The following is a 27,791-nucleotide window of genomic DNA, read 5'->3' on the forward strand; positions in this document are numbered from 1 at the left end:
ATTTCTTTCTTTTGGGTTTCTTTGTGCTTTTTCTTTTAAATATATTTTTGTAAAAAATGTATCATTGACTTTAAAAAGTGATATTTAGATAGGATATTTAACCAGGAACAATTTTTATGTAGACGTGTTTGTACCAGAAGTGCATAGAACTCACCCTAATGTAACCTGTGCCCAGGGACTAATTCACCCATTTCTCAAAAACGCACCCCTTTAAATGGTAGCACTCCGCGGTTTTTTTATATACAGATGTCCATTGACCATATGAAATAATAAAACACCGTTAACGTTGTAGTTCCTTTTAGCTATCTTATTTTGAATATAATCAGTAGCCTATAAGTACTTTCTTCAAATAAATAAAGTATGCGCATAATAGTTCTATAGACTCCGTTCTAGATTTCTATAGACTCCGCCAAGTAGGTAACAATCTAAAACGACACCTAGTTGGCATCCAGGAGAAGGGCGTGGTCCTATCCTTAACATGCCGAGTTTGTTCCCCAAATAAATGACCACATATTGAATTATAAAGTAGAATTTCCCCAAAACAACCACCCGATGGACCCTTGAAAAGGTAGTAGTTCTCCAAACAACCACCCGATGGGTTAAATAGAAGGTTAAAGTTGGCTGATAAGATAATGCAAAGTATTTAAAATTTTGACTTCGATTTTAAAAGTTATAGGTGATACTCACGTGGATCTAACATGCTAAGCACCAAAGTAAAAAATATTTGGGTAAAAACCCTTTAGAATTAATCTGTCATATAAACATAGAAATAAAATATGAAATTAAACATGGATGTTAAAAATATCCAATGTTTCATGCTCTAGGTACCATTGAGCTCGACTCTGACTTGTTCACATCATGACTGTATGGTAGCAAGCTTTTTCTTATCTTATTCCTTTTTATTGATACTGTACCGTATGCACATGAATGCAGAGGAGTAGAATGCAAGGACCCATAAAAGTCTCATGCTGGCCATGTTGGTGTTGGCGATGTTGTGTTGAATTTGTTTCTTGATTCAATGTGAGCATTTGGAAATCAGTTCAATAGTGGATCGCCAATATGAACATGACTAAATTGGCATGAATCAGAATAAAATAGGCTAGAGCAAATTTTAACAAAATGAGAAAAGTGCTCTGCACAAGAGATTTGAAGTTGGAGCTAAGAGTTAGGTTGGCTAGGTGCTACGTTATCTCGAACATTATTATATCATTGCTATACAGGGTGTCCAGAAACTCTCCCGACAAACGAAGACGGGTGATTTTTCAGATAATTTTTAAGACAATTTAACTTAATTCACATAGTCCGAAAATGCTTCCTAATGGAGATTGAACTCTTTGAAGATAGCGTCTTGGAATTAGTTTTTCTTAAATATCTTCAGAACACTACTATTTAGAGAAACAAAAACTGGTACACTTAATTACCTTCCAGAGATAAATCAACTACATCAATTATGAATTTCTAGTACCGGTCATAGGCGCCCGTTCTGGGTAGGGCAACGGTTATTTTATCGTATAACTTTTTTATGTTTAACTTCCAAGCATATTTTATACTGGATTATTAAATTGTAAGATATTCTAGAACTAGTACTCTTGCTTTAAGTCGGTAAGATGCACCGTTTTCTATAAAAATCGATTTGAAAATTTTCGTTTGTTGAATTTGAAAAAAAAAATTCAGAAAAAAACTATTTAGAAAAACGAAAACTGGTACATTTATTTATCTTCCAGAGATAAATCGACTTCCTTAGTTACGAAATTCTAGTACCAGTCATATGCGCCCGTTTTGGGTAGGTCAACAGTTATTTTATCGCATAACTTTTTTGTCTTAAATTTTTAAGCATTTTTGACACTTGATGATTCAATTATGAGGTATTCTAGTCTAAAAGTTACTTTTGCTTTAAGACGGTAAAATACAGTGTCTTTTTTTGAAAAAAAAATTTCAAATTGTTTTCAAATTCAATAAACGAAAAATTTTCAAATCGATTTTTCTCAAAAACGGTGTATCCTACCGCTTTAAAGCAAGAGTACCTTTTAGTACAAGAATACCTCACGATTTAATAATCCAGTGTCAAAAATGCTTAAAAATTTAAGACAAAAAAGTAATGCTATAAAATACCAGTTGCCCTACCCAAAAGAGGCACCTATGACCGGTAATAAAGAGGCGTTATTAATGGAATCGATTTATCTCTAGAAGATAAATAAGCGTACCAGTTTTTGTTTTTCTAAATAACAGTGTTCTGGAGATATTTAAGAAAAACTAATTCCAAGGCGCCATCTTCAAAGAGCTCTAGCTCCCTCAGAAAGCATCTTCGGATTAGGTAAATTGGGTTAAATTGTCTTAAAATTAACTAAAGAATCTCAGTTTGTCGGGAGGGCTTCTGGACACCCTGTATAATAACAATTTCAATAAGTCATTACTTAAGAACTTTTTGAGTATTCGTCTCCTCATTAAAAAGTCAGGATTATGGCAAAAACCGAATTTAAGGCATCATTTTGCTAAAGACTTAAAAATTAATATTTTACGATAAGCCCTACACATTTACGTAAGCCCTATAAAAACTTTCTTTCCAACTTTCTTAATAGAATTAGTATTCTCAACACTTTAGAGATAAGTCTTTTGTGCTGAATGAATATAAATTTAATCAAAACAATAGACGGTTTTAAAAATTCTTCTGGCGGCAAGTATTTTTATTATACTCAACTTTTTTTTTTTTTTTTTTGGTTTTTATGGCATTGACTTGGGTGTCATTTAGCCAGTCACAACTTTTTTTTTTGTTTTCTGTTCATACATAAGGAAGGCAATGAGGTCCTTAGAGTTCCATAGCAAACTCTTCTACAGCTCTCTACTCAGTTCAAAAGCTGGCCGCTATGGACTGTCCAAGTTGCTCACCACATTTTCCATTATGTATCTTCTTCTTCTTCTTCTTCTTTTTTCATATGTACATAATATACCAAATTATCAGGATTAACAAGTTTAGAGATTAATTTTAGTTTCACAGATAAATTTCATTAAACAATCATATATATTCTTGCTGTTCAGAGACAATAGATAGGATACATTGAAAGGTGGAAAAACATTACATTTTATTAAATCTTGGATTAAATTATATGTGCATGGAATATATTTTGCGCACTCAAAGAAAGTATGATTTAAGTCACCAACCTTCTGACATTCTGTACAAAGATTTGAATCAAAAACTTTAATTCTTGCTAGATGTAGAGGGAAACATGTATGCCCAAACTTCATTCTAATTAATGTTGTTATATATCTTCGAGGTACTACGTAATTTTTAAACCAATATATATTTGGAACAGAAGGTTGAAACAGTGAATACTGAGATTTGGATTGTTTACAAAGATCTCGCCATGATTGACTCCACTGATTTTTAACTCGATGCTTAATAGTGTTAACTAAGTCAGATATGCAAAACTTACGATTATGTGAAGTACCATATTCAATGGCTTTTTTAGCCAACCTATCAACATATTCATTATGCGTTAGTCCTATATGAGCCTTAACCCATAAAAAGTTCACTCTTCTTTTATTTTTATGAATTTCAAAAAGGATTTTCTTAATTAGTAGGATATAAATATTTGAATTGTTATTGGGAAAATCTATAGTTTGAATAGCAAGAAGAACAGAAAGTGAATCGGAAATAATTGTTGCAGATATATCTTCTGATTCTTTAAAATATTGCAGGGCCTCATAAATTGCTATGGCTTCAGCACTGAATATACTCAACTTATACTCAAATACAATTACAATATCTTTAATGTATTATATTGGTCTCATTTAAACACAATGTTAGTAAGTAAGTGATGCAACTAAATGGAATGAATAGCGAAGAAATCAATGACAACCAAATGAAAGTTACCACAGGTTTCAATATGGCACCATTTTGCTAGTTTATTTTTTTAGAAATTACGATGAGATTTTATCGATTCTTATTAATTTAACAGTACATTTTATAAACAGGAAATTAATACTTAGTTTTTATATTTTGATTATATTTGTTGGCATATATTATATTTTGAAAACCTCTAACGACTTTAGCGTTACTTCTTTTTCGGTAATTAAATATTACTTAACCAAGGAACTCAAGAGAGCTGAAATTGTAGTGTCCGAAATTGGTTGTCCAAGTTAAAATATTAATATAAATATTAATATAAATTGTTAGTATGTCTTTTCTTTACTGTTTGTTTACCTATTTCGATTAGACTAACATTTAATTAAATTGGACTAACATTAAATAATATTTATTACTATCAGAAAAAATGTTTGAAAAGAATTGGGAGTATAATCAAGACGTGCATAAGATCTCTATAGACTTCAAACAGGCTCAGGATTCAATAAATAGTCCTACACTATGGTAGTCAATGATCGAGCTGGGCGCACCCAAGAAACCAACTTCGGTAAGGCAAATCTGTGTAAGTAACTTCTTTGCACAAGTTAGCATAGGGGGAAAAATATCAAATACTTTCTGCGTAAATTCTGGACTGCAACAGGGAGATCCGTTTTCTCCATTGTTGTTTAACCTGGCTTTAGAATATCTCATGCGACAAATTTATCCAAAAATTAAACTAGACATAGCTGATCAATGACTCAATCAACATTAGAAGGTTGGATATTTTCTCGAGCTTTGAACAAGGTGCATTAAACGTCGGTCTAGAAATAAATGAAAACAAAATAAAATACGTGGTCGTCTCAAAAACAATAATGACGGCGGATAGGGCAAAATATTACTATTAACAATCATACCATTTAAGCGGTCAATTAAGTTAAATATATAGGAGCAACAACCACCAATGACGATAAAATAGATCGAGAAGTTGAAACGCGAATAATGGCAGGAACCAGATCTTTCTCTACAATGCAATTTCTAATTAAGTCAAAACTTCTCTCATGAGGTGAAAAAATCCAGATACTTATATAAAACCACAATACGACAAGCTGTCACGTATGGAAGCGAAACATGGACGCTAACAAAAGAGAAGTAAATAAATTGCTGTTGTGGGAACGTAAAATTCTTCGAATGATATAATATGGCCCTTGCAGAGACAGCGTCACAAACGAATGGATGCGCAGATACAATAACGAGCCTCTCTTTGGATAGGGAAATCTACAGGGTGTCCAGAAACTCTCCTGACAAACAAAGATCTGATAATTTCAAGAAAATTAAACGCAATTCACGTAGTTAAAAAATGCTTCTTAAGTGAACCAGAGCTTTTTGAAGATGGCGTCTTGTAATTAGTTTTTTTAATGCCTCCAGAACGCTTCTATTTACAAAAACGAAAACTGACACGCCTACTGATCTTCCAAAATTAAATCGATTCCATCAATTTCGGATTTATAATACCGGTCATAGGCGTCCATTGTGGGTAGGGCAACGGGTATTTTATCGCGTAACTTTTTGTCTTTATTTTTTAAGTATTTTTGACACTGGATTAATAAATTGTAAGGTATTGTAGTACTAAAAGATAATCTTGCTTTTAGTCCGTAAGATAAAATATTTTCTAAAAAAATCAATATGAAAATTTTTCAAAAATTAAATAACAATTTTATTTATTTTACAGACGGGGTCGTGAATTGTAAGTTTTTGAATTCCCTCTTGTCTTCTTCGCTTCAGCATCCATTTGGCTTGCAAATTTTAGAAGCCTTGGAGGTGTTACCAAGGAAATGGACCAATAAGTTTTCAATTTAAAAATCTTTTAGTAATATTTTAATATTTTCTAAATATTATTAATAATGCTATTAGGATCGAAAACTTCATCTTTTTCATCTTTTGAAAATTTTTCGTTTTTTGCATTTGAAAAATTTTTCAAAAAAAGACGGTGTATTTTACCGATTGAAAGCAATATTAACTTTTGATACCAGAATACCTCATAATTTAACAATTTAGTCTCAAAAATGCTTAAAAATAAAGACAAAAATGTTGTGTGATAAAATAACCGTTGACTACCCAAAACGGATGCATATGGCCGGTACTATAAATTTGCAACTGATTTAATACGAATACTAACTTCTACAAATAATGGATGTAATTTCGTCGGGTTAGTGCTTATTTGTTCCATACCATATTTTCTACTTTTTCGGGTTAGAAGCTGTAATGAAACATTGCCAACATAATAATGTATGTAATTTGACCCTGGTAACTCTAACAGCCAAGACTTTTCTGTAATACCTTTGTAACTTTGTGCCATATGATTATTTTATGGGTTATTTCAGTGCGTAAGTGTTCCATATGCAAAGGGCAAAAGGAAGCCAGTATTTCACAAGCGCATTCGGTGCTTCGGTGCTTGTTTGTGCCATGCCAGTGTTATGCAGTGAGTTGAGGTTAACGTGTCTTACTTTTTTCTTCACTTTACTTTATTTTCCTGTTAAATCACATAAGTATAGAGAAATTTTTAGAAGAGAATATAATTTTGGTTTTCTTCTACCAAAAAAGGATAGATGTGATACCTGCGAGAAATACAAATTAATTGAAAATAAAACTGAAGAAAATAAAAAACATTATAATTTTCACATAAAAAATAAAATCGAAGGAAAAATAGAAAGAGACTTTGATAGAAACGCCTACAAATTTGACCAGTTTACTGCTGTTTTATGCTTTGATATGCAAAATGTTTTTGCTCTACCAAAAGCTGAGGTGTCAAATTTTTTTTATAAAAAAAAGTTTTCAGTATATAATTTAACTGTTCACTGCTCCATAGATAAAATTACCTACTGCGCTCTATGGCATGAAGCCATTTCAGGCCGTAATGGTAATCACATTGCCAGTGCTCTTATAAAACTATTAAAACAAAATTTCAGAAACAAATCCTAATATAAATAAGTTTATATTATGGTCGGATTCTTGTGTCCCCCAAAACCGCAATTCACACATGGCCTTAGCTATAAAGTATTTCTTACATATCAATAATCGCGTTAATACAGTTGAACAAAAATTTTCAGAGCCCGGACATAGTTTAGTTCAAGAAATCGACTCTGTTCACAGTAAAATAGAAAAGTATTTGAAACATAGGGAAATATACAGCCCTGTTTCACTCTTAAGACACCTCGTAAATATACCCCCCGGTAAAGCAACTAAAAAATAAGATTTTTTAAATTTTCAAACAGTAAGCCAAACTCTGGATGCATGGATCCGTAACAAAACAAAAGTGAAAGATGTCTCTACCCAAGTAGCAAAGCTTAAATGGAAGTTCGCCGGACACACCCTACGGACTAAGATTATTATACATTGGAGACCGTGGAACCACGAACGAAAAAGGGGAAGGCCACAGATGCGATGGTCATATGACCTGAAGAAACACACTGGGTTAAAATGGATAGAAATTGTCCAAGATAGAGAGGCATGGAAGAAGGAAGAGGACGCCTATATCCAAGGAAGGATGTTTAGGGCTGATTAGATAGATAGAAGCCAAACTCTAAATTTCAAAGATCTGCCTTTTACTAAAGGTAAACAAATTAACTATAAAAAAGATGACCCCTTGCATACTAGTTTTAAATGTGATTTTAATAAAAATAATGACAATGTTACTTATATTAGACTTAATAAACATGAGACACGCGGCTCTGTTAAAAAACAAGGCAAAAACGATCATAATAATATTATTATTAACTTTTCCATGGTAAAGGTTATTACCGAAAAACCTACAGTCGATGCTAAAGAAATAAAGCATATCGAGTCTATGTTTGCCTACATGCCTGAGGTTGACAAAATATTGTACAAAACAATATTTTCTTCAATAAATAAATAATTTTATTTCTTCAAACTGCAATTATTTATTTCAATTACGTTATGAGTAGGTACCTACCGCGAAGAATATTAAACTTTTATCTACTGTTGGCTTCACATACACTTGTTTTGATTATTAATAAATTTTAAAAGCAAAAAGGAGATTCCTTTTTGATGTACCCTTGTATAAAAAAAGGTGCAGTAATATAAGGTTCATTCTTTTAATTACAATAATTATTTATTTATTTCAGTTACATGACGTGTACCTACCGCGAAGAATGTAAAACTTTTACTTTTTGTTTCACATAAACATGTTTTAATTCTTAATAAATTTTGAAAACAAAAAGAAGTTTTCTTTTTGATGTAACCTTGTATTTTTTAAAAGGTGCAGTAATATAAGATTAGAAATAATGTAATATACTGTGATTTAACTGTGATTAGAAATAATGTAATAAACTGTGATCTAACTGTAGAATGATACGTATAAGATATATTATAGAAACGCAAACTAAAATATTTTACATAAAACGTTATAAAATAATTCAGTTTAGTACTTCATTGCATATGGAACAAATGTGCAAATTCCTGTACTAATTTTACTTTTTGTCCCATAAGCAAAGGTTTTTATTTTTTCTTTCAAATTTAAAAAGAGTCAGTAAAAATTTGAAATCATAATCCAGCACACCATTTTAAATACTTTTTTTTAGAATTAACATCATTTTCATGAGTTTTAAAATAAACGAGTAAATATTACCAAAATATTTAAATGTAAATATCTCAAAATGAGAATTTGGCATATGGAACAAATAAGTAGAGGAAAGGATGCAAATATGGGCTACCCATTTTGTTTTTCTTTGTAAAAAAAGAATAAAAATTCTATTTTATTTCCAAAGGTACGTAAGAATACCTACATTTAGTTACTTATAACCTGCCCAAAGTCCAAATTGATTAAAAAATATACAACTGTTTTAAATGTACAAATAATGAAAAATTGTACTTTTGCGCCGTTTGAATAATGATCCTAAATATGGGCTACCCCGAAAAATGTGTCTTAAATTTGTGTGAAGTGAGATAAATGCGTGACAAATATATTTTAATATCTAAAATACAAAAAGTCCATTAAATAACTTACAGGCTAAAACTATTTGCAAAAGTCACACACATAGGTATTCTTCTTTTTCGGCCCCAGCGCACTCGTTATGTGCCCAAAAATGACACATGAAGCACTTGACCGATATTTCACCAAGATTATCCTCTGAAAAAAGTGCTTCGCAAAACATACACGTTACGTCAGCTGCGTCTTGTGGAGGCTGTGTAGAAGGAAACTCATTGTAATCGCTCTCATCATCTGCAGGCACATATTCCTCCTCATCCTCGCTACTAGAACCCGATTTCTTTTTTTGGTCCTTTGTGACTTTGGTAACCTGCTTACTTTTTCCTTTTTCTATTCCTTTTCCTTTCATTTTTTCTTTGCCTTTTCCTACTTCGTTTTGCCTACATTGCTACATTGTTCTAAATATGGGCCATTAGCCCATATTGTAAACACGCTTGCTTTGCACAACAAAAGAAGTTATGTCTAAAAGCAGACAATTTGAAGAAAACCCATTAGCATATATCAAAGACTAATAATAGAGCTTCAACGTGACACAGATGTGTTTTTAAAATTCGTGTTTATTTTTAACTACTGGAATTTATCAACTTACCCGAAAAAGTTTTGACACTCACACCAACCGACAAACAATTGAGGGGTGTAAAATCAAAGTCGGCAATCTCCCATTTCCATAATTTTGGGAAACTGCGAAAAACTGTAGAAACTATTAAAATTAAATTAACGCAATAAAACTGATAAGAATCATATAAAATTTGGTTTGTGGTCGGATGTCCAGAAGGCGGAGCTTAAGAAATTATTTATTTTCCTTTTTTTAAATATTTTTGTTTGGAGATTGCCGCTTTTGTTTGCAAATCTAGTAGATTGACTGATAAGAAAATGATCTATAAGGATATTACCAGTTTTAAAACTAATTAAACATCATTGTGCCGGTTACTTAGTGAAGAAAAATATATTCTGATATTCAACAATAATGTAACAGCAATTTAAATGCATATTACGTAAACAAAAATATCCGGAAGTTCGGGTATATATTCACAGGTTTTGACAGAGTTCACGACATTTACAGTTGATCACGTGCGAGCGCAACGTGGTTCTTATTGGGCCGCAGCGGAGATTGCCGTGTTTGGTACGCTCTCAGCTATAAATATTGCCGCTTTTGATCCTAACATGAATTTTTAACTGCGATTTTTATACAGTTAAGATCGCTTTTAGTTTTTACAAATAGTTTTATCTAACAGATAATAAAAAAACGCAAGAAATGGCGTCTCTAACTCAAAACGTGAAAAAGTGGAGATTGCCGCCTTTGATTTTGCATCCCTCAATTATTATAAACTGGGAAATATCTACCACAGTGGCGCCATCGCTACGTTGATAGTTTAACCTCGTCAAATACCGTTTGCAATAGTCAAAATGTAGAGATCTGCAACGAATAGCTGTGAAACCCACCTAGCCCATATTACAAGACCAGCCTATATTTGCAGCCTTTCCTCTACTAGCCCGACGATTTTTCGAAGTAAGGTAAAAAAAGATTTACTTTTATATTATAACTCGATACTTCACTGTATCATAAATATTTAAAAGGAAAAACAACATCACTTACCTTAGAAAAAAGAAGTATCTGTAACGTTCTCTTGCGACTCATTCTCTCGCGCGTTCTGATATCCGCCTGCATGCTGATGATATACCGAGCAATGATTGCCGATCTCACTAAGAAGTAGAATGTTGCGCAGATAATAATACAACTGGGAGCAAGAAGTCCGTAGATAAAGGCATTCGTATCCAAAAACCTACAAAAATATAGTTGTAATTATTTCTGTCTAAGATTTTTTAGTAACAAAAAATAATGTTGGTTTTAACCCGGCATCCGACATCCGACAAGTGGGGTGCAGTAAACCCCAACAATGCTGAAGCGCCTAAAACATAAGGAAATTTTGCATGTACTGACCACAGCGGCCAGATACCTTTCTACTGTATATTCATTTATGTGATGACACATAGTTTTTATAGTCCAGAGAAATAAGATTTTTCTCGTGACACATCCCCCTCTAGGCCGAAACCAAATTTTTTGAGTAGTATGGACATCTATATTATTAACCTATATGTTTCCTGCAGCCGATTTTGATGATATACATAGTTATAAACAAATGAAGATCAAAAAACGCTAAATTTTCGCTTTTTTCGTCTATTACCAAAAAGTTAAGCACTTTAAACAAATTTGAGTGTAAGAAACTCATAAATCGTATAAAAAACTTCAATTTGGCGTTCGCTGAATATGTCCATCCTTATTGGTTGCTTAGAAAATTGCAAAATAAATCATAAATTTTGAGTTTTTAAAAATATTCATAACTTATGTAAAAATTGACTTAGAACCTTCTTATTACACGGAATGCTGATACTTCTTGTACTTAAATTATATTTTAAATTTCAAAGCAATTGGTCAAATAGTTTAAAAGTTATTTAATTTGTTTATCCCAAATTCATTTTTTTTGCAACACTACAAGTCAGAAAATTATGAGGCTACAATCATACTTCGGACAGTTTATGAAAGAAGAACATTTATACTATTACCATTATTAAAAATAAATGACAAAAAATAATTTTAAACAGTGTAAAATTATTTTGAAAAAACATGTCGATTTTTTGCTTACTTATAAACAATTAGAATAACTTTTTAACCGTTACCTGTAGAAAAATTATTTTTTCATATTTAGAAAGACTGAATTTTTATACACATTTAGAAAGAAAAACAACTGCCCTAGGACAATTAGGGACAAAGTTAGCCCCCCCATTTATTTAATCCACATGTTTTTGCAAAATAATTTTGCAATGTTTATAATTATTTTTTGTAATTTTTTTTTAATTAAATTAATACTGTAAATTTCCTTCTTCCATAAACTATCCAAAGTATTACTGTAGCTTCATCATTTTCTGACTTACAGTGTTGCAAAAAAAATAAATTTGGGATAAACAAATTAAATAACTTTTAAACTATTTGACCAATTTCTTCGAAATTTAGGGTATGAATTAAGCACCATAAGTCTCAGCATTCCGTGTAATAAGAAGGTTTTAAGTTAATTTTTACATAAGTTATAAATATTTATAAAAACTCAAAATTTATGATTTATTTTGCAATTTTCTAAGCAACCAATAAGGATAGACATATTAAGCAAACGCCATATTGAAGTTTTTTATACCATTTATGAGTTTCTTATTCTTAAATTTGTTTAAAATGACTATTTTCTTAGTAATAGACGAAAAAAGCGAAAATTTACCGTTTTTTGATCTTCATTTGTTTATAACTATGTATATCATCAAAATCGGCTGCAGGAAATATATAGGTTATTATTATAGATGTCCATATTACTCAAAAAATTTGGTTTCGGCCTGGAGGGGGTTGTGTCACCAACAGGCTATTTTTCCCCCTATTTCTCTGAACTATTAGTCGTCTGTTCAGTTTCAGCAAGTACATTTGGATTGAAAGTGGTCACGCCCTACGAGTCGGATTTTAAACTTTCTGCAGAATTGTCTTTATTTTTTTTTACTCCTATAAAGAAGTAAGTATAGGTAAGTGAATAATACTTTTTACAAATTTTGACACAGGTTTTTCTTAGTCTAAGCTAAAATGAATGCCGAATAAGCGAGAATAAGCACGTTTTCAGGCATTATGGGATGAAGCAGACAGTGACAAATGTATTGAAAAGAGTTATTAGGAACTTAGTGAATAAATAGACATTGTTAGTGTAAATAGTGCATATCGTGACCAGCTTGAAAATGTTGTCGTTCCAGATATCACAGACAACTAAACGTAAAAATATTTTTTGAGATTCTTTAACTCTTTCAATCACACCCCCCCTGTCTGTTCGTGGCAAAAAAGTTCACCTGTCGGATGCCGGTTTAAACCTACAAGGAAGTAGAAGGTATTTTACTATTGGTATATTAAATTTTAACATATCAAGTAGTATACAAGAAGTTTTACGCTTCCCTATAACTTTTTTCTAATATGGTATACAGCCATACCCTCGGAATTTTTCATTTATAATTTTTTTAAATTTCTATGCTGTCTATTTTTCTATCTTCTTCTTGTTCACGTGTCATCTCTGCGACAGAGGTCGGCAATCATCATAGCTATTCGGACTTTGGAGACGGCTGCTCTGAAAAGTTCGTTTGATACACATCCTTACCATTCTCTCAGGTTGCGAAAGCCACGATATTCTGCGTCTCCCTATGCTCCTTTTCCTTGAATCTTTCCTTGCATAATGAGTTGGAGCTAGTTGTATCCCTCTCCACGTGTAATATGTCGAGAAATTCTAATTTTTTGGTTTTGATTGTATTTAAGACTTCTATTTCTTTATCCATCTTTCTCAGAACCTCTTTGTTTGTGACGTGTTCTGTCCATGATATTTTCAGAATTCTTCCATATACCCACAAATTGAATGATTGGAGTTTTTTCATTAATGCCGCATTCAAGGTCCAAGCTTCCATTTCGTAAAACAGAGTCGAGAAAATGTAGCACCTAGCCAACCTTACTCTTAGCTCTAACCTTAGATCTCTTGTGCAGGGCACTTTTCTCATTTTGTTAAAATTCGCTCTAGCCTTTTGTATTCTAATTTTAATCTCCTGGAAGTAATCATTTGTGGAGTTGATCATTGTTCTAAAATATGTAAATTGGTCTACTCGTTTGATATTGGTTCCGTTTATGAGGAGATTCTCGTTATTAAACGCTTTTTAAACGCTTTTATTTAGTTCAATCTTTTGCGTCAAATTTTTAGACGTTAATTTGACTGCCTTTTCTTCAATGGAAATGAATAAAATTTTGCAGACATATGGATTCGCGGGAACAATACACTAATAGTGGATCAAATTTTTTTTATGTTTATGAATTGTTTAATTAAAAAAAAACGATTTTAATGGAAAATGCTTAAATTCTCTTGTTTTTTACAATGTAGAATCTTTACAGATATTGTATTATACAACTGTACAGATTGTAGCTAATTATATGAACTATACATAATTTTACTTTTTACGTTATTTGTTTACGCTATGCTTTATAATATAAACAATAAAATTTCAAATTTATCCAGTTTCTGTCCGATTTCTATCCAGTTTTCGGCAAAAAAAAGTTATGGCACCTCAGGGGGGCGAATGCTGCCCTTAGTATTGTCGTGGGCTTCGGCTGTCCATAAAACGCAAGGTTCGACTGCTGACTAAGCTGCGCTGTCGTGAACTTGGGCCCGAAATTGTTTGCGTAAGGACAGGCTTAAAAGCCTTCATTGAGACTGCAAATCTTACGTTTCATTGAACCGAGTGCAATCATTAAGGTACGTATCCATACAAGGGTGAACCCCGCTCGGTGTAGCTGCTCAAATATAGGCAAAATAAGGCAGCATGCGCTCCCTTACATATAAACTACAAACCGGTTGAAACGAAGAGTATACGCGCCAAGCGGCGATCACCGACGTATCCACTTAGTGGAGCTACTACACCGAGCGAGGTTTACCCTTGTATGGATACGTACCTTTAGACGGCTTGCGCATCGAAGAACTGCATTGCGAGAAATTAACAGCGTCTACACCGTGCAATAGTAAAGCATTACAAGAGATGGAAATACTGCGAAAACTCTATATTCGTAAATAATGAAATGATTTTGATTTAAGAAATGTATGAAGAAATTACAGAAAATGTACAATGTATGTATCAAAAGTTAAAATAAATGCAAAAAAGGTATCTGTCATATACCTACATCCTTTGTTTAAACATGACGATATATTTTAATGTTTGAAAAGTGTAAGACAAGAAAGTAAAAAATAAAACAATATGAAAAAATTTTTTTAAGAAACGCCTTTATTTATTTATATTCCAGAGTGACTAAAAGTTAAAATATAAAAAACCAACTAAAAAGCAAAAAATAAAAAAAAACAAGCTCGACGGATTATTGGAAAAAAACGTTCGTTAAAAAAATGAAAAATCTAACACATTCGTTAAAGAAAAGCGTCTTCATCGAATATACGGTTTTCGCCCCACGCTTTTCTTTAACGAATGTGTTAGATTTTTTCATTTTTTTTAACGAATGTTTTTTTTTTGAATAATCCGTCGAGTTTGATTTTTTTATTTTTTGCTTAATAGTTGATTTTTTTATATTTTAACTTTTAGTCACTCATAACTAAATAGAAGCGTTTCTTAATAAAAATTTTTTCATATTGTTTTATATCTTATATTTTGTTCTGAAGCTATTTCCTTGTGGCATTTTTATGATTAATTATTTATATGGGAAATAAGCCACAATTAAAATGAAAAAAATAATTTTATTAACGTTTCGACGCCCAAATCGGGTGCCGTTGTCAAAATACAAAATATTACTAAAATAAACTAAAGTGTTGTTGCTAAGCAAAAAAAATTCTTCTAATAATTTATTTAATTTCACTCATTTATATTGGCAATTCAGACATATATTATACATTTTAAAGTAGAAGACTTTAAAATGATATTGCCAATATTTATGAGTTGCGTTCCTGGGACGACTTACTGAAAGATAGTTCATTCGATTACATGAAATTAACCCCAACTCAAGAATATCCGTCATAAAAAATTATAGCATGTGATATGTCTTTAAAAAGACAACCAAATGCAACGACAGTAAAATTCTCGCGTTAGAGACTTCATAGTAAATCACAAGGGAAAACCAGGAAAAAACCCTGTGATACTATCCCGACATCGTAAGTATTTGGTCTTACATTAATTTACTCTCAAAAAATAATACCAAATTCTGACCTGTAACATGTTTAAATTATAAATATTATTAATAATACTAGATATATAAGTAATACTAAAATATAAAATATGTACTAGCTCGATATTATTGACTTACTAATCTTGGTATTTTCTTTCTATTGACTTCCTCTTTCAGTATGGGTAACCACATCCTACTGCATTCTACCGAGGAATTTGCGACACAATTGGTTTCATTTAGCATAATTAGAGCCGCTTCTTTGATTTTTCTCTTTTTACTATCTGATTCTTTCAGGACTATACTTGAATCTCTCCACTGAACTCTATGTTCATTATCCCATGCGTGTTGACATATTTGAGATCTCTCAAATTCTCTATTTTTAATATAAGATTGATGTTCACTTATTCTAACGTCTAATGGTCTTGATGTCTCACCTAAATAAAATTGTTCGCATTCACAAGGTATTTTATAAATGCAATTTTTTGTTCTTTCTTGATCATTGTTAGGTTTAGTTTTAGATAGAATAGATCTCAATGTGTTTGTTGTTTTGAATGTTGTTGAAATGTTGAATTTATTTCCTATTGTTTTAAGTTTCTCGGATAGTCCTTTTATATATGGTATTGATATTTTCCTCGTATTATATACAACATTCACCAGAAATAATACGAGGAAAATATCAATACCATATATAAAAGGACTATCCGAGAAACTTAAAACAATAGGAAATAAATTCAACATTTCAACAACATTCAAAACAACAAACACATTGAGATCTATTCTATCTAAAACTAAACCTAACAATGATCAAGAAAGAACAAAAAATTGCATTTATAAAATACCTTGTGAATGCGAACAATTTTATTTAGGTGAGACATCAAGACCATTAGACGTTAGAATAAGTGAACATCAATCTTATATTAAAAATAGAGAATTTGAGAGATCTCAAATATGTCAACACGCATGGGATAATGAACATAGAGTTCAGTGGAGAGATTCAAGTATAGTCCTGAAAGAATCAGATAGTAAAAAGAGAAAAATCAAAGAAGCGGCTCTAATTATGCTAAATGAAACCAATTGTGTCGCAAATTCCTCGGTAGAATGCAGTAGGATGTGGTTACCCATACTGAAAGAGGAAGTCAATAGAAAGAAAATACCAAGATTAGTAAGTCAATAATATCGAGCTAGTACATATTTTATATTTTAGTATTACTTATATATCTAGTATTATTAATAATATTTATAATTTAAACATGTTACAGGTCAGAATTTGGTATTATTTTTTGAGAGTAAATTAATGTAAGACCAAATACTTACGATGTCGGGATAGTATCACAGGGTTTTTTCCTGGTTTTCCCTTGTGATTTACTATGAAGTCTCTAACGCGAGAATTTTACTGTCGTTGCATTTGGTTGTCTTTTTAAAGACATATCACATGCTATAATTTTTTATGACGGATATTCTTGAGTTGGGGTTAATTTCATGTAATCGAATGAACTATCTTTCAGTAAGTCGTCCCAGGAACGCAACTCATAAATATTGGCAATATCATTTTAAAGTCTTCTACTTTAAAATGTATAATATATGTCTGAATTGCCAATATAAATGAGTGAAATTAAATAAATTATTAGAAGAATTTTTTTTTTTTTTGCTTAGCAACAACACTTTAGTTTATTTTAGTAATATTTTGTATTTTGACAACGGCACCCGATTTGGGCGTCGAAACGTTAATAAAATTATTTTTTTCATTTTAATTGTGGCTTATTTCCCATATAAATAATTAATTATATCTTATAGTTTTAGATATTCTCATAAATTTTATTTTCTTGACGTTCATTGTTAGACCGTATTCTTGGCTATATATCGCTATTTTGTTCACCAGTCTCTAAAGATCTTCAATATTTTCGGCTAAGACGACAGTGTCATTCACATATCTAATATTGTTAATGGGAACTCCGTTCACCTTATTCCAGCTGTTTCACCATCCTTAACATCTCTTCCGAGTAGGCATTAAAGAGAACTGGCGACAATACGCATCCCTGTCTCACCCCACGTCTAATTTCAATTTCGTCTGACCGCTGTTCGTTAACACGTACTTTTGCTCGCTGCTTATAGTATAAATTAGATATGATCCTGAGGTCATTGTAGTCTATCATCTTTAAGTTCAGGACAGTCATTATTTGCTTATGTCATACTTTATCGAAAGCTTTATTATATTCAATAAAACAGACTACATTGTTCTATGTAAAAGAGTTAAAGCTAAGAGAATAAACTTGATACACCAAATTTTATTGACACCTCTCATAGTTTGATGTCACCATCACGAGACAATAATAAATGGAAAATAATTTAGTAATAAGTTAACGGATTAACATAGAATTTTTAAAATTTTTTGGTTATAGATTTTCTATCTTCTTCTTCTTAGCCTTGTCTTCCTCTTTATCGTCTATCCTTGTAAGTTTGTTTAGCAGTTTGGCATGCGACGCTTCATTTTAGTTTGGCAACTTTTTTTGTTATGTCCTAAAATTTGCTTTTTAATCTTACCCAGTCGTTCCTCTTTATATCTTACATTCGTAAACTTACCGTTGCCTTTTCCATTGGTTTTTCTGTTGTGGCTGGTTTGTTCATGTTTGCCTTAGCTACGGTCCAGGTTTGACATTCTTGTGTCATGATAGGAGGAATACTCAATACGCAATACTTAAGTAATGCGGTTTGTACATAATCATTTGAGATATGCAAATCCTTCTCAACACCATACGAGTTCCTCCACCATAGTTTGTAATTCCTCAAATTAATGTGCTCGTCTAATATTTTAAAAATGTTAGAAAACATTTTGCCCGAAAAATCAAGAAAATAATCAAGAAATTAAAATGTACAGTTACGATCATTGAATAGTTTACAGGCTTACGTATCTAGGAGCCGATTGATTTAAATTTTACCTCGTTTAAACGCACCTTTTACGTCAAAGTGACGTTACCAGTGGTGTACCTAGAATAGGTTATTTAAAATTAAAAAATAAAAATAATATAAAATTATTTTTTAAATTTAACAAAAATGCCAAAGTCCATCAGTTGTCGAGGCATTAAGCTAAATAAAAAAATTAACAAAATGGAAAGCATACAAAGAAGGTTTTTGGAGGAGTTTGATATCGTTTTATTTTATTTTTCAACACGCGAAATTTTTGACAAGTAAGTATTGACTTTTTAATATTTTTTTACTTTGACATTTATCAGATCCGTACGACACTGCAATTTTACAGTATTACAATATAAAAATTAAGGTGTAAACTATTCAGTGATCGTAACTGTAAAACTGTACATACAATTTTAGTAAATTATTCACAAATACGTATATAGTACGGACACTTACATCAAACATCAAAAGTATCAGATAATAATAAATTAAAATAAGATGCATATAATGCACGCAGTAGGAGAGGAAATTATGCTAAATTTGCAGTCACTCGAGCGTTCTGGAGTCGTGTTTGGTGCCATTCGATAGATTTTTCAAAAATATTGAATACATGTATTTTGCAGTTTTTCGATCTGACGTTCATTTCGCGAATAATCGCGGGGTTCGTATTTAAAGTTTTAAATTTACTCCTCATCCTCTCCGTGGGGGGGCGTGTTTAGAATTATTCGATAGATTTTTGAAAAATACTGAACATTCGCTTTTTTGTTGTGTGAAACTTTGTGACTCGCCCATTTCGTTGCGCCCCGCTCAAATCGTCATATTTTTGAAATATACACTGTTTTGCATGTACTTAACTTACCTTATCATCTGACGATTTTGAGTTCTTCTAAGGATAGATTTTTATTTTCGGACCGCCTTAACGAACTCCCCTGTATTAAGAGCCAATATATGGTAGAGGTACATTTACAGGGTACAAAGTTTCTCCCCATGTGATAATCTGACGCGCTCGAGTAACTGTAAAAATCCCCCCTTGGGCTTTCCTACCATAATATTTAAATTAATATGTGTAATAGTTGAAATAACCTGTCGATATTTTTTTGTTTTATCGTTATTGATTACGAAGAGTGCGAACTCTATTTGTGATTATGCTTAAAAATAAATATTATGCAAATCATTTGCTACCGAGTGCAAATATTCTGAGCTATGTATTCAGCCGATTAATTTTAACCTTATTCTTCCTGATTCTTCCATATCTGGTCCAATAAATATTATTTGTTCTAGTAAAAGCTGAAACAAAGTTTGTCTGCAAGTGAATATAATAAATATGGGTCAACCCCAAAATCCCGACAGCCACAATCCCGACGGCCAAAATCCCGACACGCCAGAATCCCTACAGGCCAAAATACCGACAGGCCAGAACCCGGACAGGTTTGATAAGTTTCTTTTAATATAATAATTACATTTATTTCTTGTTTTTTGTTTATGGCCATCTGCTTTTTATTTTTTGTTACTAAACAAAAGTATTTACCATTTAATATGAACTAATTTTTTAAATAAAATTTCTAACATGGGTATATGAATTAAATTATTTTTTTGAGAATATATAGTCCAATAATATATGTATAATCCAATCCTGAACTCAAGTTTACTTTCATATAATAGATATTATCATGTCACTTACAACCTTCTATTTCAGTAAGTATAGCTTTTATATTATAAAATGAAGTGCTTAATAATTTTTTCTTTTAAAATTCAGAATAATTATTACCCGTACTTACTAGTAAGTAATTAATTATTCAATTTCAATACTCTATAATATGAGTTGGTATTGCATTTAAAAAGGAAACAATAAATATTCAGAATGTAGTGGTCGGAATTTTTACTTATGCGAGGATTGTTGCATGTCGGGATTTTGGCCTGTCGGGATTCTGGCGTGTCGGGATTCTGGCGTGTCGGTGTTTTGGCCGTCGGGATTTTGGCTGTAAGGGCTTCTTCATTTCCTGTATTTATTTTAAGTGGATATTTTTTGTTCTTAGTGTCACTTCAGTTTATTTTAATTTACATTTAGTTGCTAGTTTCAGTTTTTCTTTTACTATATCGCATTTTTCTTGATTAAAAACTTTTGAGTGAAATGAATTAGCTGTCACTTTTTGCAAGAAGTTCAAATTAAATAATTTAATATTTAGGGTTAACTGTCTAGTCTGCGAATTTCCCTAATCTGGTTAAAGCCTTATTTGCAAAGCTACTTCCATTCCATAACTAGTTTGAAAACTAGTTACACTTAAATCAAGTAATAGAGTAACTTTATTAATTTCACATTATACACAACGTAAATTGCGTTGGTTTCCGTACGCTTAAATGCATGTAAAATATTTGTTTGCTCTATTCAAGAGCTAAAGTTTTATGTGTGCTTTGAATAAATTCGTGGCATTTTAATTAAAGGGAAAAACTCTGTAATTTAAACAGCTTCAAGTGAAGTAGCTTAATGCATATCAACATATAATATGTATTATAACAAACAAAAGGCTACATACATAATAATATGTTAAATTGAACACTTTAATAACATTATAATAGAGGCAGCAAACGCCATGATATATAACGAGGTTTCAGGCAAACCGAATAAATCCACTTTATACGAAAATTCCGTTAGTGGCCAATATCAATCATCAGTGGTTCATTTTGTTAAATTACACCATATATAAAAATATTTATGTGCAAAAAGGAATAAATCCTAATGAATTTTAATGGTGATATCAACGTTTTCATGCAAAACCGAATAAATCCACTTTTTGTTCAAAACCCAATAAATCCAAAAATCCGCATTTTTTATTTTATCTTCTTTTGCAAATATTTCACTCGACCAATAGATGGTACTAGGAAGTATTAGAGATGCGACTATGTAATGTGGGTGTTCAAATATTTTGTCGTTGATTTATTCGCCTCTGCATAATTACCTTAACAAGATTGTTGGAATATCAGGCTTAAAAGAATGTTTGGAAAATACACATATTCAAAAAATTAAAGAAATTAAAATGTTAATTTCATGCTTTCAGTATTATCGATTTGAAGCTGAATCTGAACTTAGGCGCGCAATTTACAAAAAGGGAAAGTGTTTAAAAAAATGTTTGCCATCCGAAGTCAACCTGCGAATTGCCATTCCAGCAAAAAGTTTTCAACAACTTATGAAAAACAATTTGGAAAGGAGTGGAAAAGTGACGAAACTTTTTTGTGGTACACGAATCTTTTATGTGCAAATAATAAAGTTGAACATACTAAGGAAGTACCTCAGGAAGAAGAAGGGCTGAGAAATGAGTGGCTGTCTAGAAGAAGAGTTTGCACTTCATTTTTAAATGCACTATTGGATGTGCTGTTAGTTGCTAATGAAGTTGTGAGCAAAATGAAATAAATCCAGTAATTTCAAGCAAAACCAAATAAATCCACTTTTGTTTAAATTTCATTTTGTACTATAAATATCACTTTTTTAAATTTATATTGTAGGAAAAGTTTTATTATGACTTCTCTAATAGTATTTGCGAACAAGGTAAACAAAAACATAATTACTTTTTGCGTCCCAGAAAAATCCTATTTTTCCAAATATGTATCGTTTTTAGTGGATTTATTCGGTTTTGCTTTAAACCTCCTCACATGTCCTAAATACAAAACTCCTAACAGGTGGATTCAAAACTAAGAAACTCATAAAGAACTCATTCTTAATGAAAGTTCTAATCTATTCCTATTAAATATAGTAAATAATATAAAAACTAGGTGTTCTAATATCAACGTGTTCTTACGTTGACGTTTATAAATCCTGTTAAAAAAAAGACAGAAAAGGGATCTTTCAAAAAACAATGCGAATAGATACTTTGAAATAAGAACCAATGGAGAAAAATTCTGTTAGTTCTTAGACAGTAAGTTCGAATAACTTTCTTATAATCAGTGCCAAATTAACGACGTTAACAGAAACAAGAATAAATTAAGACAAAGTAAGCAACGAAACTAACCAACCAATGAAGGAAAGAAAACCACTGCTAGCAGAAAATAAAGTTTATTCAAAGAATGCGTAGAATTAAATAAAACAATTAGAAAATCACTCAGATATGACATCAAATAATGAACCCAGAATATAATAAAAAAATCATAGAGAATAATACAAATTTAAGTAATGATCCAAATTATAGACACTAATAAGGACAGAAGGAAGAGAAGGAGTAATATAAAATAACAAAGATAGTTGACTTGTACAGTACCTTGTACCGGGTGTCCCAATAAGAATGGCCCTCGGCCATATCTCAGGAACCATTTATAGTACAGCTTTGAAATAAAATATATTTATAACAAAAGTTGCCTCGAGAAAAGCTTGGAAATTATTTTCATAATTGGAGGTCCACCGCTAGAGGGTGTAATTAAATATCATAAATTATAAAATCAAAATTTTACAAAATTTGCCTAATGAAAGGGCAATGGAAATCCCACCATCATATTCTTCATAAAATTTTGCGTATATTTGATTTCACGAGTTTAAGTCTACCTTTTCAAATAAGAGGTGGGGGTGAGTGGGAACATTTTTATGAAAAAAGTCTGGTTCTGCTAAATTGAATTTTGCATACTTGATCTTGATAGAAACATCTCCTATTCGTCAATGTAAGAGTCTTATTTTCGAAATAGCCTAATAAGTAGTATGCCAGCCAGTAGGCGTTATTTATTTATTTTCGGAAATCTAGTTTTCTTTGGTTAATATTAAATACAAGTATGCATTTTTAGTCCTGTATTACAAAATTAGACTAAATAAGCAACATAATACCGAAAACCGCATGTCGATACCTATTTTCTATCTCGAGATATCTTAGTAAACGTGTAAATTTTAAACAACTGTTAATGTCACCGGTAAACGAAGTTAAGGAAAAGTAGTGTGCTATGGAAAAAACAAAGAAATATGTTCCAGATGTAAACGTATATAATTGATTAAAACAACAATAAGACAAATAACACTATAAAATATAACAAAGAAATAAAAGCAACACCTACCGGAATGGGACGTTTCGATGCCGCCGGTTCATCGCCGGCCCTTTCGATGCCGCCGGTTCATCGCCAGTCCATTTCATCGCCGTCATATCTCGCATTTCCTAAAATTCCTAATTAATACTAAAAGTAACTAATAATTGTAACTGTCGAAAATTCGGAAATATATCAGATATCGATTAATTGACTGTCTATGAATCGGCCGGCATCGGCATCGAACTGGCGGCATCGAAACGGCGGCGATGAAACGTCCTAGACCCACACCTACTTAGTGACGATCTAAATGTTCAAATTGTTGCCCATCATTTTCGATGCAAGCATTTACTCTTTCAAGAGTAGATTGAACAGTTTAGTAGTCTCAATTTCTGCTCTCGGAATACTTTGAATGGTGTTTCGTATTCTCTAGAACAGCGGTTCTCAATCTGTGGTACATGTACCACTGGTGGTACATCTTATTATTTACGGTGGTACACAAATCACAAAAAAAAATTAAAATAGTAGTACTTAGTAAGTCTTGATAATACAATGTAAAAATATAGGTGGTACCAAAAATAATAAAAGTAACTGCAGGTGGTACATGACTCAAAAAGTTTGAGAATCGCTGCTCTAGAACATGTTTTCTCGAGTAGTGGGCCTAGCTTCAAAAACAAGGTCTTTAATCCGCCCCCATAAATAAAAGTCTAAAACAATTAAATATGTTGCTGTTTAATCTACTCTTGAAAGATAGTCCAGAAAGCCACTGCGCATCCGCTAGGAAAAATATTCTAATTCGGATTTTTTGCACAATCTTACTCAAAAAGGACTCCTTTTAACAAATTTGCATGTTGCCAGGACCAAAAGGTGTTCAAAAATTTTTTAAAATTTTTTTTTTGTTTTCTTCCTAAAATTATTTTTTTTGCATAGAAAAAAGTTTTTTTGGGTTTTCTGGATCATTCCAAACAGAAAAGGTCTTTAGTAACTTTTCTCTAAAAATGATATTTTTTGACATATAAGCGATTAAAAATTGAAAAATTGCGAAATCGGCCATTTTTAACCCTCAAAAACTATGTGAAAAACTGAAAATTTTAATGTTGCCAAGGTAGGTAGATATTCTTTAAACATCGATTGATGAAATCCCGAAGAGTTTTTTGCAATACAATATTCAAAACTCCTTTGTTTTTTAATTGCTAATCAAGCTTGCGCGACACTATTTTCCACGGACAGTATGGTGCAAATAAAAGGGATAAATTCGTTATTTCGTAAACCTGCGACTTTAACGAAAAATCCCGAAACAGGTGATTTTTATTTTTAAGTTGTGATATTGTGGCATATATGGTATACTAGTGACGTCATCCGTCTGGGCGTGATGACGTAATCGATGATTTTTTTAAGTGGGAATAGGGATCGTGTGCTAGCTCATTTGAAAGGTTTTTTAATTCTCTATTCAGTAATGTAAACACTTACATAATTATTTATACAGGGTGTCCTTCTACTTCTTTTTTTGTCAAATAATTTAATTCAATAAAAAATTTTTGGAAACCCTGTACAAAGAATTATGTAAATGTTTCTATTACTAAATGGAGAATTTAAGAAACTTTAAAATGAACTAACACACTACCCCTATTCTCATTTAAAAAATCATCAATTACGTCAGCACGTCCAGATGGATGACATTACTAGTATACTATATATGCCACAATATCATAACTTAAAAATAAAAATCGACCTGTTTCGGGATTTTTCCTTAAAGTCGCCGGTTTACGAAATAACGAATTTATTCCTTTCATTTGCACCATACTGTCTGTGGAAAATAGTGTCGCGCACGCTTGATTGGCAATTAAAGAACAAAGGAGTTTTGAATATTGTATTGCAAAAAACTCTTCGGGATTTCATCAATCAATGTTTAAAGAATTTCTACCTACCTTGCCAACATTCAAATTTTCAGTTTTTCACATAGTTTTTGAGGGTTAAAAATGGCCGATTTCGCAATTTTTCAATTTTTAATCGCTTATATGTCAAAAACTATCATTTTTCGAGAAAAGTCACTAAAGACCTTTTCTGTTTGGAATGATCCAAAAAGCCTAAAAAAACTTTTTTCCATGCAAAAAAAATAATTTTAGGAAAAAAACAAAAAAAAACGTTTAAACAAAGTTTGACCAACTTTTGGTCCTGGCAACATGCAAATTTGTTAAAAGGAGTCTTTTTAGTAAGATTGTGCGAAAAATCCGAATCAGAATATTTTTCCTAGCGGATGCGCAGTGGCTTTCTGGACTAAGAGTAAATCCTTGCATTGAAAATGATGGGCAACAATTCGAACATTGAGGTCGTCACTAAGTAAGTAGTTGCTTTAATTTCTTTGTTTAAGTGTTGTTTGTCTTATTGTTGTTTTAATCCATTATATACGTTTACATCTGGAAAATGTTTCTTTGTTTTTTCCATAGCACACTACTTTTCCTTAACTTCGTTTACCGGTGACTTTAACAGTTGTTTAAAATTTACACGTTTCTTAAGATATCTCTAGATAAAAAAAGGTATCTACATGCGGTTTTCGGTATTATGTTGCTAATTTCTTCTTATTTTGTAATACAGCAAAAATGCATACTTGTATTTAATATTACCCAAAGAAAACTAGATTTCCGGAAATAATTAAATAACCCCTACGAAAAAGAGCTGTTTTCAACAAGACCAGGTATGCAAAATTTAGCAGAACCGGACTTACAACCATTTTTTCATAAGAAGGTTCCCACTCACCCCCAGCTCTTATTTGCAAACTTGTGAAATCAAATATGCGCACAATTTTATGAAGAATACGATGATCGGATTTTCAGTGCCCTTTCATTAGGTAAATTTTGTAAAATTTTGTTTTTTTAATTTTTGATATCGAATTACCCCCTTTAGTGGAAGACCTACAATTATAAAAATAATTTCCAGGCTTTTCCCGAGGCAACTTTTCTTCTAATTTTTTTCTCAAAGCTCTACCATAAACGGTTCCTGAGATACGGCCGGGAGCCATTCTTATTGGGACACCCGGCACAGCTCGTAAAATCAGCCAAATAAATTAATATACTGTTAAATTTTACATGAGGACACAGTTGGTTTCAATATATATTTTTGTAATTTTAGCATGTAGTTTGTAATTCAGGAAGACTATATACTCAGCCTGATGATGAAGCAAATAATGTAAGCCTCGAAACCGATTGCCCCACATGTTAACGCCAATAAAATAAAAACTCAAACATTACGAGTATTGACCTCATTTATATCCAATATTATTTACACTTGAATTAACAATAATGATATAGGAACTCAAAAGGATTATTTTGAGATTGGCAAAAACTTCGTAGGATTAATTGAGGGGCTTGGAAGTAAAAGGGTTTAAGTGCACTTTTTTCAAATTCTGACCTAAGTACAGATTCGCATACCTAAATGGTATTATAACTTGGTGGTAAATTGATATAAGCAAATTTCGCCCTACAGGCGCCATCTATCGCCATTACATTTTGTTCAATGAAAACAATTGAAGTTTGCTTTGGTAGTAAACAGGTTTATCCGTGCTCTTGAACGATTTTACCACAAAACTATTTTTAGTATTCTGTAAAAACAAATAGTAAGAAACGGGTATATGTGCGCTTGAACCATTTTACCACAAAACTATTTTTAGTATTTTGTAATGTATAAACACATGTTAATACAGGATTAATTTCAAGTAAATAAATATTGGATTTGTGACCAATTTTAAAGACTAATTAAGTATTATGCAACGTGCCAGTTGTAGTTACACTATGGGTAACAGCTGGAACAAAAATGATTAGTAATATGTAGTTAACATCTGCACTTAAACCGTTTTACCAGTAACATTTATCAACACCATGTACCGATTCAAGTACATTTTTTTAATAATTGAAAAAAGGAAGGATATAGTAAGGGTAATAATATCCCCTTATATTTTTATTACTTTATAGTACATTGTACACTGGACAAATTTTAGTTTAATGACTCCTAGAATTTATAAAACTCAAACAAGTTTGAAGCTGATTATTTCAGAACTCCAAAACTGCACTTAAACCCTTTTACATCTGGCCCCCTCAATTTTGGCCAATATATTGATATTTTAATAACGAGCTCTGAGGCGCCAGATCTTCTCGCAGTGAGCGCGGTACAAATTATAGTTTATAGTTTATAGTAAACAATTAAATTGATTATAAAATTTTTTTAACCGCTCGGATCGAAATTCACCCCCGAAAGTCGTAATCAGTAGCCAAAAATACATAAAAATACTTAGGCGGACCCATCAGAATTAAAAATGGCCG

The 27,791-nt window shown here is 31.7% G+C and overlaps 1 protein-coding gene across 2 annotated transcripts in view; it reads right to left on the reverse strand.

Annotated features, from left to right (window-relative positions):
- The window catches only part of LOC126880485 (latrophilin-like protein LAT-2), a 620,828-nt gene that overhangs the window by 126,288 nt on the left and 466,749 nt on the right, over positions 1–27,791 (reverse strand). For both annotated transcript variants that reach the window (XM_050644360.1, XM_050644361.1), the window contains exon 4: positions 10,444–10,630. In XM_050644360.1, the coding sequence (XP_050500317.1) occupies positions 10,444–10,630 (187 nt within the window). The remainder of the gene's footprint in view (positions 1–10,443; positions 10,631–27,791) is intronic.

The sequence above is a fragment of the Diabrotica virgifera genome, chromosome 2 (genome assembly GCF_917563875.1).
Source record: "Diabrotica virgifera virgifera chromosome 2, PGI_DIABVI_V3a".
Classification (NCBI taxonomy): Eukaryota; Metazoa; Arthropoda; class Insecta; order Coleoptera; family Chrysomelidae; genus Diabrotica; species Diabrotica virgifera.